The sequence below is a fragment of the Cyprinodon variegatus genome, unplaced genomic scaffold, assembly GCF_000732505.1.
Source record: "Cyprinodon variegatus isolate N-32 unplaced genomic scaffold, C_variegatus-1.0 Scaffold5, whole genome shotgun sequence".
NCBI lineage: Eukaryota > Metazoa > Chordata > Actinopteri > Cyprinodontiformes > Cyprinodontidae > Cyprinodon > Cyprinodon variegatus.
In genome coordinates this window covers 1554914-1568242 of record NW_015150458.1, presented here as the reverse complement: position 1 = coordinate 1568242, position 13329 = coordinate 1554914, and the positions used below count along the sequence as shown (strand labels likewise).

General features: G+C 37.4%; 1 protein-coding gene across 1 annotated transcript in view; it reads left to right on the top strand.

Annotated features, from left to right (window-relative positions):
- The window catches only part of LOC107084039 (synaptotagmin-9-like), a 14173-nt gene extending 10883 nt beyond the window's left edge, over positions 1 to 3290 (top strand). Inside the window, exons 4-7 of the mRNA XM_015373685.1 lie at positions 666 to 786; positions 886 to 1057; positions 1298 to 1427; positions 3215 to 3290. Coding sequence (XP_015229171.1) covers positions 666 to 786; positions 886 to 1057; positions 1298 to 1427; positions 3215 to 3283 — 492 coding nt within the window. The 3' untranslated portion in view covers positions 3284 to 3290. The remainder of the gene's footprint in view (positions 1 to 665; positions 787 to 885; positions 1058 to 1297; positions 1428 to 3214) is intronic.
- Positions 3291 to 13329: the final 10039 nt, after the last annotated feature.

The window sequence follows — 13329 nt, the reverse complement described above, 5'->3', positions numbered from 1 at the left end:
ATAAAAGATTCACACTCCAAAAATGTACAGCTGATTCCTTTAGAAAGTCAGTCATGAAGGAATATTAAGTGCATCTTGTCTAAAATGACCTGAAGATTTTTATAGAAATCTCAGTTAAAAATGTCAGTGTGCTGGATATTTAGAAAATACAGCTAATTTATGGATGTATGGATGTATGGATGGATGGATGTATGGATGTATGGATGGATGGATGGATGGATGGATGGATGGATGGATGGATGGATGGATGGATAGAAAGAGGAAATTTTATTATGTAAGTTTGGAATTTAATTATGAATGTGATGATGCCGAGGAATGAAAAGATATAAAATGGAATACATCAAGAACTAAGCAAGCAATAGATTGCAGGAGTAGTGTTCTTCAGACAGTTTGTCTGCATTCATGGTTGCCACTTCTTAGTGAAGCTATTTTCAGTGCAGGTGAAATCTGATGTATCGCTAAACAGAAGTATTCTGGGTGAAGTATATGAGGCTGTTATCTGAGCCAAGCTTAGGACATGAGTCTTTTGGCTAAAAATATGTGGTAATAGCACTATAAATAAGTCATACACTGTTACTGTTCTTTAGCCTAGGCATGTATGCATAAACAGGTAATGTGAAGATTTCACTTTAGGTGGAAAGTAATACGTTTCTGATTGCTTTCAGGATAACGTTGACCTTGGGGATTTGATGTTCTCCCTCTGCTACCTGCCTACAGCAGGCAGATTGACCATCACCATGATACAGGCTCGTAATCTTAAGGCCATGGATATAACTGGTGCATCTGGTAAATTAAGTTTGATATTGTTAATCCAGGGTATTTCCACCTGTTGTCCAAGAAAGAGATAAATGCTCACAATCCCTATTTCTGTGTTTTTTTATAAAGATCCATATGTGAAGGTTTCTCTGATGTGTAAGGGTCAGAGACTGAAGAAGAGGAAGACATCTACAAAGAGGAACACCTTAAATCCAGTCTATAACGAGGCCATTGTGTTTGATGTCCTTCCAGAAAACATCGAGCAGATCAGCCTTTTAATAGCAGTGATGGACTATGATCGGTTCGGTTACTTTAAGTTATACCCTATACCATATTTGCATCAGTCATCTCTTTATTATAATTACAATATTAAACTATACGTAAGGTACTCTTAAAGGTTGTGTAAACATTATTTGAAGTCCTGAACATTTATTGTCTGAAAATTTTGTTTCCATTGTCAAAGTTTTCTTTATATTGACCTAGAATTCAAGGCAAGCTAAGATTATATTCTCTCTTCTCTCTCTTTCTACTGCGCCTGTAGTGTGGGCCATAATGAGGTCATTGGTGTCTGTCGAGTTGGCAATGATGCAGACAGCCTCGGTCGAGAACACTGGAGTGAAATGCTCACATATCCGCGGAAACCTGTCGCCCACTGGCATCCTCTTGTTGAGGTGAGTTGGCTTCTCTATAATGTATGTGACAGGTGTTTCCAGGCATGGAAGACTGACCAGGTTTTAATCATGAAGATTTCTTCTTTTTTCCTCTAACCATTTTAAAAGTGGCATCTTACAAAGCTTGACCCTTCTGCTTAGCTTATGAATTATGCCATTGTTTAAACAGTAAAATTTCAAAAGCATTGTTTGGTTTCTTAAAATGTATATTGATAGTTTGATAAATATTTCAAAACCTATTTTTTGAATGTCATTATTTGGAATGCTGTGTTGTGACATATCTCAATAAAAATAATAAAATCAGTGGTTGTTTAATATTTCAAAAATACACTTCAGATATTCCTAAAGGAAAAGCTGTGCCTGATTAATAAAAAATAAATCATATTTTTCCCCCAGACAAGGCAACCAATGTTTGTCAGCTCTGACTGACACAGTAAGATGTTGTTAAAATTAGTCTTAAAAAGACTGCAGCTTATATCACTGCAACACAAATATGTTTTATTCGATTTAGCAGAAGATATTACATTAATATAAACTGTCAGAAATCTTTTCAAAAAACTGAATGACTTGAATAAGTAAACTATATATGTAAACTACAGAACAAATTAAAAAGAATCTGGTTCATCAAGGAAAAACATCAGATATATTAAGGGAAACCTTTAATGCTTTAAGCACTTAAGACTTCTTACTGTCTTGACTAGTTTTTGTCTTGATCTTAAATTTAGTAAAACTCTGTAGGGTTGTGTGGTTTTTTTTAGAGGACCTAAATGCAGAGACGGAAGCTAAAGTGGTTTCTTGCAAATTCAAAGAACAAAAGGTGGCTACTGAAGCAAAAATCCAAAAATAACAAAAAAACAGTCAGGGAAAACACACATGAGGAGCAAGGAAATGACAAGAAACCAGCAAACAGTAACTGAAGAGGAGTATAAACGGGAGAATGAACAAAGACTGGGCTAATCAGCAGATGAGGAACAGGTGTGGACACAAGCATGTAGAGGGGAGCTAAGAGAGGGAGACTGACACAAGGGGGCAACAGGGTAAACAAGAAATACAAAAGAACTCAAATACAACCAAAACCACCTACAATAACACATAATGGAAATGAAACCAATGAAAACTCTAAAAGAGAACTTAAACAGAACCAAAGTCATGACAAACTTGACAAGCATAACTTGAGTTCTTTAAAAAACGCATGGAGCACAAATTAACTTTAGTAAACTGTGTCTATAAAACTTGACAGCGTTTGGATTTAAAAAAAAAAAGACATATACATGAACAAAGTGGAAAGAAAAAAAATAAAACCTTAAAGAATCAATAAAACTACCTGATGTTGAAGTTTGATAGTGGGAAATTGATGGCTTGAAGTTGTTCTGCAGCCTGTTACATTTGTGTGAAGAGGGTATTTATCTTAATACTAAAGTGGGCATAGAGTAAAAAAATAAGTATAACTGCTCTGAATCTGTATTGAGAGTACACATACATCAGAGCAATTTTAAAACAAGTTTTTTTTCTTTTTACAAATCATACTTTCCCTTATTCACAAAGCAGTAAAAGTTGCTATTTGTACCACCCACAGGTGCATGTTTATTCATCCACATCCCAGATAAGCATTTTGTCTCAAAAAGCTTTCATCCTTTTAAATGCAGACAACTGTCTTTGCAGATAGCTTATTAAAAATGTAAATACATACTTTATCTCAATTTACATCTGCTCTCTATGATTGCGAGTCTTATGTTCATATTTATTAATTATTTTGCTTTTGTTCTCTTTTTCTTCTCTTTGCACAGTACCAGGGGACTACAAGTAGTAGCCAAGGAGGATCTTGTAATTCCCTAAAAGCGCCTCCTTCTCCGTAGCCTTCAGCAAAAAAAAAAAGACACTGCTCATTGAGAAGCACATTATGAGTGCTGCTGAGTGTTGTTAAAAAAAAATATTTTAATAAAAAAAGGTGCAGGCTTTTAATGACAGCTATGGAAATGAGAGATGCAAAATTTCTTATGTTGCATGTAGAATGATCGCCAAGATGGATGTTTTGTTTTTTCATGATGTTTCCTTAGAAAACAGGTATATGCAGACATTTTAAGTCTGTGCAATTCCTGCGTTTATACAGATAACACTGTTACTGTTTATTTTTACATAGTCTTGGTACCTGTTTTGAAAAAGTAAAACTGTACTTGCAAGATGTACTTCAAACCAGTTGAACAGCCAAATGTTTTTTCTTTTTATTTAGTGTTGAAGTGGTGCATGGGGTCATGGTTTGGTGAAATATCTTCTCCTGGTTTGTTTGCTTCTGTTCCTAATTTTATATTTCATTATGTTGTACTGTCAGTAAGTGTGCAGTAACAATTTATTTACATACGAAGTATATGTAAGCAGGATATGTTGAATGTTAGAAATAAATAGTGTAATGTAAAAAACATGTTTGTCCATTATTGTGTATTGACATAAAATGTCCCATTTAATCAAGTAGAATATTAATAAGTTAAGGAGTTATAGTAACTTTACTGAATTTAGTAACTTGGTGAAAAACATTGTTTAGATGAATTACATATTATATTGTCGTACGGCTCGGGAATAGAGGACTCTGACAGTAGAATCGAGTTTAAGGTTCTTTTAATACACTGAGGTCAAACACCAAACATCCAATGGAAGCAGGTGTAACAAAAACAGAGGAAGGAAAAGGTCCAAAAACAAGCATTATAAAAAAATAACCAGAAAGCTAAGTTCAAATTCAAAAAGGCTTGACCGCTTGACTCAAAGTACAAAGACGAACTGCCATAGGGAAGCTGCATGAATGAGAAATAACTAGGCCAACAAACTAATGAGGATCACAAACTCCAGGTGAATGACATTAATGAATGACAAAAACAGGAAGTGAAAAGAAATGTAACACATTTAAACTCAAGCCTGGAATACACTGTACGATTTTTTTGCCCTTTTCGGGACGATTTTCCAGTCGTGCAAGAATTTTTTGATTGGTCCGGCTTTTAGCCTAACTGTCCGTCATGCATCGTGTAGTGTACATGGGGTAACGAGGGGCGATCAGCCACTCAGGACAACCTTCCAATTAGGAATCGTGAGATTGGGAGAAAATTAAACATGTTTGAAATTCAGTTTGGCGTTGTGGGCAAATTGCTCATTGGGCATGTTCAAACAAGCATACTTCTTCTTCTTCCTCTCAGAAGAAAGGCTGGTTATACTCTTGCAACTGTGTGTCGCAGTGCGCTTGTTGCAGGTATGATACAAATATTTTTGGTTTATGCCCAATTTTGAAGTGTGGTCTGCGCTATGTTATTCCACACCACAACGCAAGAGGGACAATCATGAGGGGGGTGGATTTCTGTTCATGTTAATGGTTCTTTGATAGATTTTAGACCAAACATTTTGATCAAGCCTAACTGATAAATCAGTTTCCTATTTTCCAGTGGGAAGTGACTCAGCTATAGGAATAGACTCAGTTATTTTCGATAAACACCTATATATTTTGGACAGTAAGTTTGGAGGATTAAGGCTTAGTAAATCCTCCACATTTGGTGCCATTAGCAGACCTGCTTCATTGATCTTAAATCTGTTTTTTTAATTATAGACATATTCTGTATATGTTGTAAAATTAAGCTGCACAATGGGATAAAATAATTCCTTCAAATAAATGTTCCAAAAAACTTTACTATCAAAATTATTTAGATAAATAGCCACTCCTGCCGAATGATAGGTTCCATGAGATTAAAAAAAGAAAAAAAAAAACATGTCCCCAGTTCACTTTTGGTTGTTCCTTGCAAAAAAGAAAGACTGCCTCTCACTTCAAGTCATATGTTTAACAATGAACATAGAAACATAGAAAAGATAGTAGCATAAAGCTTCCATTCACATTTTAACTTACAGGATGCATTATTTTCTGTGTAAAGGTGCTGGCGCCCCTGTCGAGACCTTGAGAGAAGGGGTTCCAAATGTAGGTTCCATATTCTTCTCTCTATCTGTAGCACAGCAAGCCTTTTACTTTCTTTTGCATAAGATATGAATCACATAAAAATCTAGTGTATAAATTTGCCTCTGGATAAAATCCTTGTTGTGCTGCCACTACAAATGATTTAAAGGCCAAATCTGAATACCTAAAATCAATAAAGACATTTAAGCCACAGAGGAAGTTCATCCACTGTGGCCGTATTAAGTTCTATTTGAGCACTCCTAACAGTTAGGAAGGAGCTGGGAAAAAAAAATACAGCATGGTGCCAATTAGCCATTACATTTCGTTGCTTGACAGAATATATAGGCACAGCCCACTTTAACATTTTATTAAAACATTCATTTTTCGGTGTATTCTGTGGGACACATGCTAATGTACACTTTCCAGTGTCACAAGCAACGTAAGGAACTCTCTACATTTAACCCATCCCCTTGGGGAGCAGTGGGCTGCCAAATTTCAGAGCCCTGGGAGCGCTCAAGGACCCAGAGTGGCTGTCTGTGGGAGTGGGGCTTAAACTCACAACCACAGGATTCCAAGTGTCACCTGTCCTGACTTACCACTTGAGCTAGTGAGCCACAACACACCTTCATATTTTCTGGGTTTTATTAAACAGAGAATCAACTGTTTGTTACAACTGTGCAACTTTTGCTTTTTGTAGATCTCTTCCAGATAACTGTTTGTGATGTTTGTGAAGGCTGAGGACGTTTTTGATTCACCAAAGCTCATTTCCTACCTTTCTTTGAATTATTTCCGTTATCCCTGTGAATCGTGAAGGAATAAAAGCTAGAAACAGTAGGTTGGATTGAGCCTATGTCTTGGAACATGATCCTTACAGTGTCTTACAAAATTAAAATAACAAAAAAAGGGTGGCTTTTTAATCTGTTATTCAAGACATTTATCTGACCGAAAAAGTGATGCACATAATAATGTCATGAAAAACCTTGATTGAAAGAACGAGGAGCAAAATAAAAAAACATCCCAGGGACTGATATCTATATAGATAGACAGGGACCTTACAACATTTCAAATTTCTATTTGATTATTTTTTATAACATTTTTTGTTACCTAAAAACATATTACAAGTATATGTAAATAGTTTGATGCTGGTTATATTCTTCACATTGTAACAGCAGTGGAATGTAATTGGACATGGATAATTAAGGACCCTGTGTTTAACTATGATAGGCTTTAAACTTGTGACCTAGCAGTGAACAGCTGTGACCCTTTCAACTTAGTCTGCAGCTGATTATAACACACCATGTGACTTTATCATGACAGAGTGTCATCTGAAATAGGAAAAAAGAGGGAGAGTGTTGGTTGTCACAGCAGAAACCGAGGTGAGTGGGTTGCTTGTTAAGGCCTTGTTAGTGGGCACTGTGTATGACACATTTCTGCTTCTCTATAGAACCAGTGATTCAGCAAGTAGTTGGGGCAAAGAGAGAAAGATCTTTTCACAGCACATCTTACCTGGTGAAATAATTATTCATCTGACATTTGCCTACATAATCTAATAAGTGTACAGCTACCTTAACAAAAACAAAAAAACTGATTTTCAGCAAAAACAATAAAAAATGTATTCTATTAATACATATTAAGAATATTGCTTGCTTGCTTTGCTTTGCTTACAGTAAGAATGTACAACATAGCAGTGAAAAAAGTTTGGGTCCATTCACTATTTTTTTCTGCTATGATCAAATTAGAGTAATAGTGGAAAATTGACAAATTGCCTAACCTTCATGAAGTTTATATTTTAAAGATCCAAATATTAAGACTCTGAGAAAGCTACAACTGTTCAGTTGCAATTTGGTTTTAGACTGTCTGATTGCTTCAAGAGTCTTTTTAAGAGCACATCATAAAAATGCTAAACCTCTCTGTCACAGAGATCATTATTATTTCCTTTTCAAACATCTTCATGATTTAAACATCCTTGGTATTTCTATATGATATGCTGGGAGAGAACTTGATAAAATTTAGGCCATGTAATAATTTTATCTAGAGGTTATTGTGAACTTATTGTGATATGTGCTTTACATCTTTCTTATAGATTGACTGTAACATGATCACCTGATTTTTGAATCATTTGCGCCCCTTGCTGGTAAAAGAAAGGATAGCAAATCACAGCTTTTTTCCTTCACTTGTGCATGTAATCTTCCTTTACATTTAATTACCCTAATTTACTGGAAAAAAAAAGATTTGGATATGATAAAACAAAAGTTAGGAGCAAGCTGTAATGCATTTTTTAGCTAGTATAGTAACTAGAGAATAATCTCAACATTTGAGAAAGAAAACTTGTAGTTTGAATAATGAGGTCACAGAAAACTTATAAAGGCAGCACTCAGATGCTTGCTATAGCCTTGGTGCAGATAGATTTTAAAAAAAGTATCAGAAAGTTATTTTAATAAAGGCAGTGGAAACTGTTGAAGCTTGCTGGCCTGTTTTCGAATTATAAGATTCAGTAATTGACTTTTAGTTTAAATATTAAAAAAATAATAATAATTAATTAATCTTTCTGGTGCATGAACAACCACAAAAGAATATGTAGTTTCCCCAGACTGACAGATAAGCAGATTGCGCTGGCAGATTTAACCCCTTTGTTCTTGCAGCATTCACTTAAAGTAAATTTTTGACAAAGTAAGGGATGCATAGATATGGTGAGCATCTAGATTGTTAAAAGTTGTTTTTATGTAAGAAGAGAAACTTTAATAATTTAGTTCAAAGTGTTTTCCACAAAAAGAGCCTAATTTTCAAAAGGTTTGTGAGTATAAAGGCAAAAAGTATAGCATGAACAAACCTAACCAGGTGTAAATCTGTGAGTGTTTTTCTAATGTATGAAGAAAAGCAGGCACAATCAGTTTTTCTGAAGATGTTTCAGCTCCTGGTGCCTATCTCCAGCAGTCAATGGGCAAGAGGCAGGGTCTACCCTGGACAGGTCGCCAGTCCATCACAGGGCAACATAGAGACAAACAACCATTCATGCACACACTCACACCTAAGGAGAATCACTTAACCCAACAGTCATGTTTTTGGACTGTGGGAGGAAACCGGAGTACCCGGAGAGAACCCACGCATGCTCAGGGAGAACATGCAAACTCCATGCAGAAAGACCCCGAGCCGGGAATCGAATCGAGAACCTTCTTGCTGCAAGGCAGCAGTGCTACCCACTGCTCCACTGATCAGCCAAAAATATTAGCCCTTTTCAGTAGATTGAAAAGCAAATATTTTAGGTTTTTCCCCATTTTATAATTTATTATCATGATACAATTGGGCCGACCTGACATGAATCTAAATCTAAACAAGTTAATGCAGATAGTACAAAGTTTATATTTATCACTTAAGTTTTGAATGTGAGTATTCAGATATGACAAATGATGGGCATGTTAAACTGACTCTGAGGGGGAAAGTTGTCAATTTTATCAGTGCAAAAAGATAAACTTGACCGCCCTTCTTGTAAACATGGCCATGCATATACAGCTGTTTTAACGGAGTTAATGTTGACTGTCTTTCAAAGGTAAACCATTTAAATAATCTGTCAACACCACACACTCAACAAGCTAGTTGTACTCCCACAGCAAAATCCTCCTCCTTTCGCTTCTGGCTCTTTCATAGGGACTTACCCAAACTTACCCAATCAGGTTTTGGCACACGATCACTTTATGGTAATTTGGCATAAGCCAGATGGAGATGTGTTATTTTTTTGTTTGAATTCTACACAATATCCATCTGAAAATATTTGCAAGAGGGAGGGGACATTCATATTGTTGAAAGAAACTCTAAATCAAGTCGCAAATCGAGACTGTGCATCACACTGATAAACATATAAATAGTACTCAACTCAGATGTTTTTCTACTGCATTTTTGCACTATATATATGTGTTTGTTTTTGCACTGCTCTGAACTTTCACATCAATGCCTTTTGCACCATGTTCTTCTCCCACAGCGTTTACATTTGATCACTGCTGCCCTTTATGAAATGGAAATGTCCCTTTTCAACTCCAAACTGCTGCTCAGTCACTGTCTGAATGCTGTATAAATGAAATTTTTCTTTGTATACACTCCATGTATACCAAATGATAAAGTCATATAATTGTTTGAACTTATAAATCACCACGTGACACATGCCTCCCATTATGAGCTTTTAAAAATGTTTTCTTTTTAATTCTTTTAAATTCGCAAATCTTGGAACAAATCTTGCTTGCAAGGTAAACTTTATGGCACAAGGCCGGTAAACCTCAGATTGATAGGTGACAGCTTTGCAAAAACTTAGACCACTTTTATTATTTTGTATACACATAGCGTATAAAGAAACAAATTCTGTTTTGTACAGCTTACAGAAGTTCATGAAGATGGGTGAGGGCATACCATACCATACCAACTTTATTTATGAAGCACTTTATGCACCTGACAGGACCAAAGTGCTGTACACAATCATAAAATACAATAAAATAATAAAATAGAAAAAAAACGAGTGTAAAATACAAATTAGTATACAAAGAGAATAAAACAAAGTAAAACCTCTCAAATTGTGCCAAAAGCCAAGGAAAAAAGATGAGTCTTAAGAAGGGACTTAAAAACAGCAAGAGAAGAGGCCTGTCTTATGCTCAGAGGCAGATCGTTCCATAGCTTAGGAGCTGCCACAGAAAAAGCACGGTCTCCTCTGAGTTTGCATTTTGTCTTTGGGACCCTCAGAAGCAACTGATCAGCTGACCTGAGGGAACAGGAGGGTGTATAAGAATGCAACAGCTCAGACAGATAAGAAGGGGCAAGGCCATTAAGACAAATAAACAAATAAAAGAATTTTAAAATCAATCCTAAAATGTGCTGGCAGCCAGTGTAAGGAAGCTAAAACAGGGAAAATGTGGTCGAATTTTCGTGTACCTGTTAAAAGACGTGCAGCAGCATTTTGAACCTTTTGAAGTTGGGAAATATACAAGTCACTGACCCCTGTATAAAGTGAGTTACAGTAATCCAGCCATGTGGTCACAAATGCATGGATCACTGTTTCATAATGTTGTTTTGATAGAATGGGTTTTACTTTGTCTAGCTGCCTTAAGTGGAAAAAGCTGGACTTTATAACGGCTCTGATGTGCGCTTCCATTTTAAGACCAGCATCCATCTTAACCCCTAAATTAGTAATAACCGGCTTAACGTACTGAGCCAAGGAGCCAAGACTAGTCACAGAATCAGCAGTGGATCTGCCAAAGATCATTACGTCTGTCTTGTCTTCATTGAGTTTTAAGAAATTTAGGGCCACCCAGGCCTTCACATCTTCAAGACATAAAAACAGACCGAAGAGAGGTGGAGTTTACATTTTTTAGCGGTAAGTATATCTGTGTGTCAGCTGCATAGCAGTGAAAGGCAATCCCATGTTTTCTAAAAATAGAGCCGAGAGGAAGAAGGTAAAGTAAGAATAGGAGCGGGCCTAGAACTGAGCCCTGTGGGACACCACACGACAGTGGAGCAGAGGGGAACCTATGGCCATCAAGACAGACTTAAAAAGTATGTTCAGCCAAATATGATCTAAATCAATCTAGAGCTATGTGACCGATGCACAGCCACTGTTCCAGAATGAAAAGTAAAATGACATGATCAACTATATCAAGAGCAGATGATAAATCCAACAACACCAAAACAACAACGTCACCTGAATCAGTTGCTAAAAGTATATCATTAAAAACTTTTAAAAGGGCTGACTGTTGGGAGCTGGAGAAGTTCCATCTTTCTCCAGCAGAGTCCGCCGTGGATCCTTCTGAGTGAGCCTCCTGCACAGCTGCAGCCCATCAGATCATCAGAGGATCCACCATATAAGCTGTCTTCAGACCTTGCCTCAACGCCGCAGTGTTGATCCAGTTGGTCAGCGCCTAAGCCTAGACTCTCAGTGTATCTTTGTGACTTCGAATCCAGCCAGGATTCTAACCGTTGTCTCTATCTTCCAGGAAACCTGTGTCTCCTCTGTGAAGCTCTGGAAGAGCTAACCTGCCGAACCGACCCTCAGAGCCAAACCCGAAGAACTATAGAGAACTTCCATGCAGCTCTGGACTAAGAGCTGGAAAACCCAAAGCCAAGGTCTGTTCATTTCTAGACGTGAGACGCTGAAGCAGCAAGCGGACTCTGCTGATCAACTCCTCTCCAGATCCAACAGTGACTGTCCCAAAGCTAACCTCAAGAACCCTCAAGGTACAATCAGTTATCATCAAGAGATCAAGCTCCAACGTGCTAAGCTAACTGAACTGTCTCTCACGCAGACCCCAGTGAACCAGTGTCCAGGCCTGAGCCAGAACCAGTACAATCTGTGTGCTTGTGTCAAATAAACTTGTTGAACTTTTATTCCTGTGTCCGTCAGTGGTGTTCTGCATCATTGGGTCACTTTCAGAGTACCCATCATGACACTGACTCTGTGCTATGAAATGGTTTAAAACCGCACTAAAAATCCTCTGATATATTATGTTCATTAAGATAAGTCATTAGCTGATTACAGACTACCTTCTCAAGAATTTTTGAAATAAAAGGCAATTTAGAGATAGGTCGATAATTTGCCAGAACAGTAGGATCCAAAGCTGGTTTCTTAAGTAGAGGCTGCAGAACTGCATGTTTCAGAGTTTTAGGAACAATGCCCAAGGACAAGCTGCTATTTACAAGAGCAAGGACAGAAGGACCTATAGTAGAGAAAACTTCTTTAAATAATTGGGGCAAAATAACATCATCCGCAGAACCAGTTGGCCTTAAGTGACTAACGACCTCCTGCAATGATTGCAAGTTCACACATTTAAAGCTGTGGAAAACACCAGAACAAGGCACCACAACTGAAGGATCATAAGAAGAGGTGACAAACTGGGCCCTAATAGAAGCAACTTTCTCATCAAAAAAGTGTAAGAAGTTTTCCCATGCAGCAGGTGAGGTCTCCATAAAGCCACTATGTGAATCATAGGTGGGCTCTCCTCCTCCTCTGCTGGAACTACAAGCGCTTTTGTGTGCTTTTGTGCCCTTTTAACCAGTTAGGTGGTGNATATACAAGTCACTGACCCCTGTATAAAGTGAGTTACAGTAATCCAGCCGTGTTGTCACAAATGCATGGATCACTGTTTCAAAATGTTGTTTTGATAGAATGGGTTTTACTTTGTCTATAGCTGCCTTAAGTGGAAAAAGCTGGACTTTATAACGGCGCTGATGTGCGCTTTCATTTTAAGACCAGCATCCATCTTAACCCCTAAATTAGTAATATCCGGCTTAACGTACTGAGCCAAGGAGCCAAGACTAGTCACAGAATCAGCAGTGGATCTGCCAAAGATCATTACCTCTGTCTTGTTTTCATTGAGTTTTAAAAAAATTAGGGCCACCCAGGCCTTCACATCTTCAAGACATAAAAACAGAGACCGAAGAGAGGTGGAGTTTACATTCTTTAGCGGTAAGTATATCTGTGTGTCAGCTGTATAGCAGGGAAAGGCAATCCCGTTTTTTCTAAAAATAGAGCCGAGAGGAAGAAGGTAAAGTAAGAATAGGAGCGGGCCTAGAACTGAGCCCTGTGGGAAACCACATGACAGTGGAGCAGAGGGGGACCTATGGCCATCAAGACAGACACAAAAAGTATGTTCAGCCAAATATGATCTAAACCAATCTAGAGCTATGTGACCGATGCCCAGCCACTGTTCCAGACGGCAAAGTAAAATGACATGATCAACTGTATCAAAAGCAGATGATAAATCCAACAAAGTCACCTGAATCAGTTGCTAAAAGTATATCATTAAAAACTTTTAAAAGGGCTGACTCTGTGCTATGAAATGGTTTAAAACCGGACTGAAAAACCTCTAATATATTATGTTCATTAAGATAAGCCATTAGCTGATTACAGACTACCTTCTCAAGAATTTTTGAAATAAAAGGCAATTTAGAGATAGGTCGATAATTTGCCAGAACAGTAGGATCCAAAGCTGGTTTCTTAAG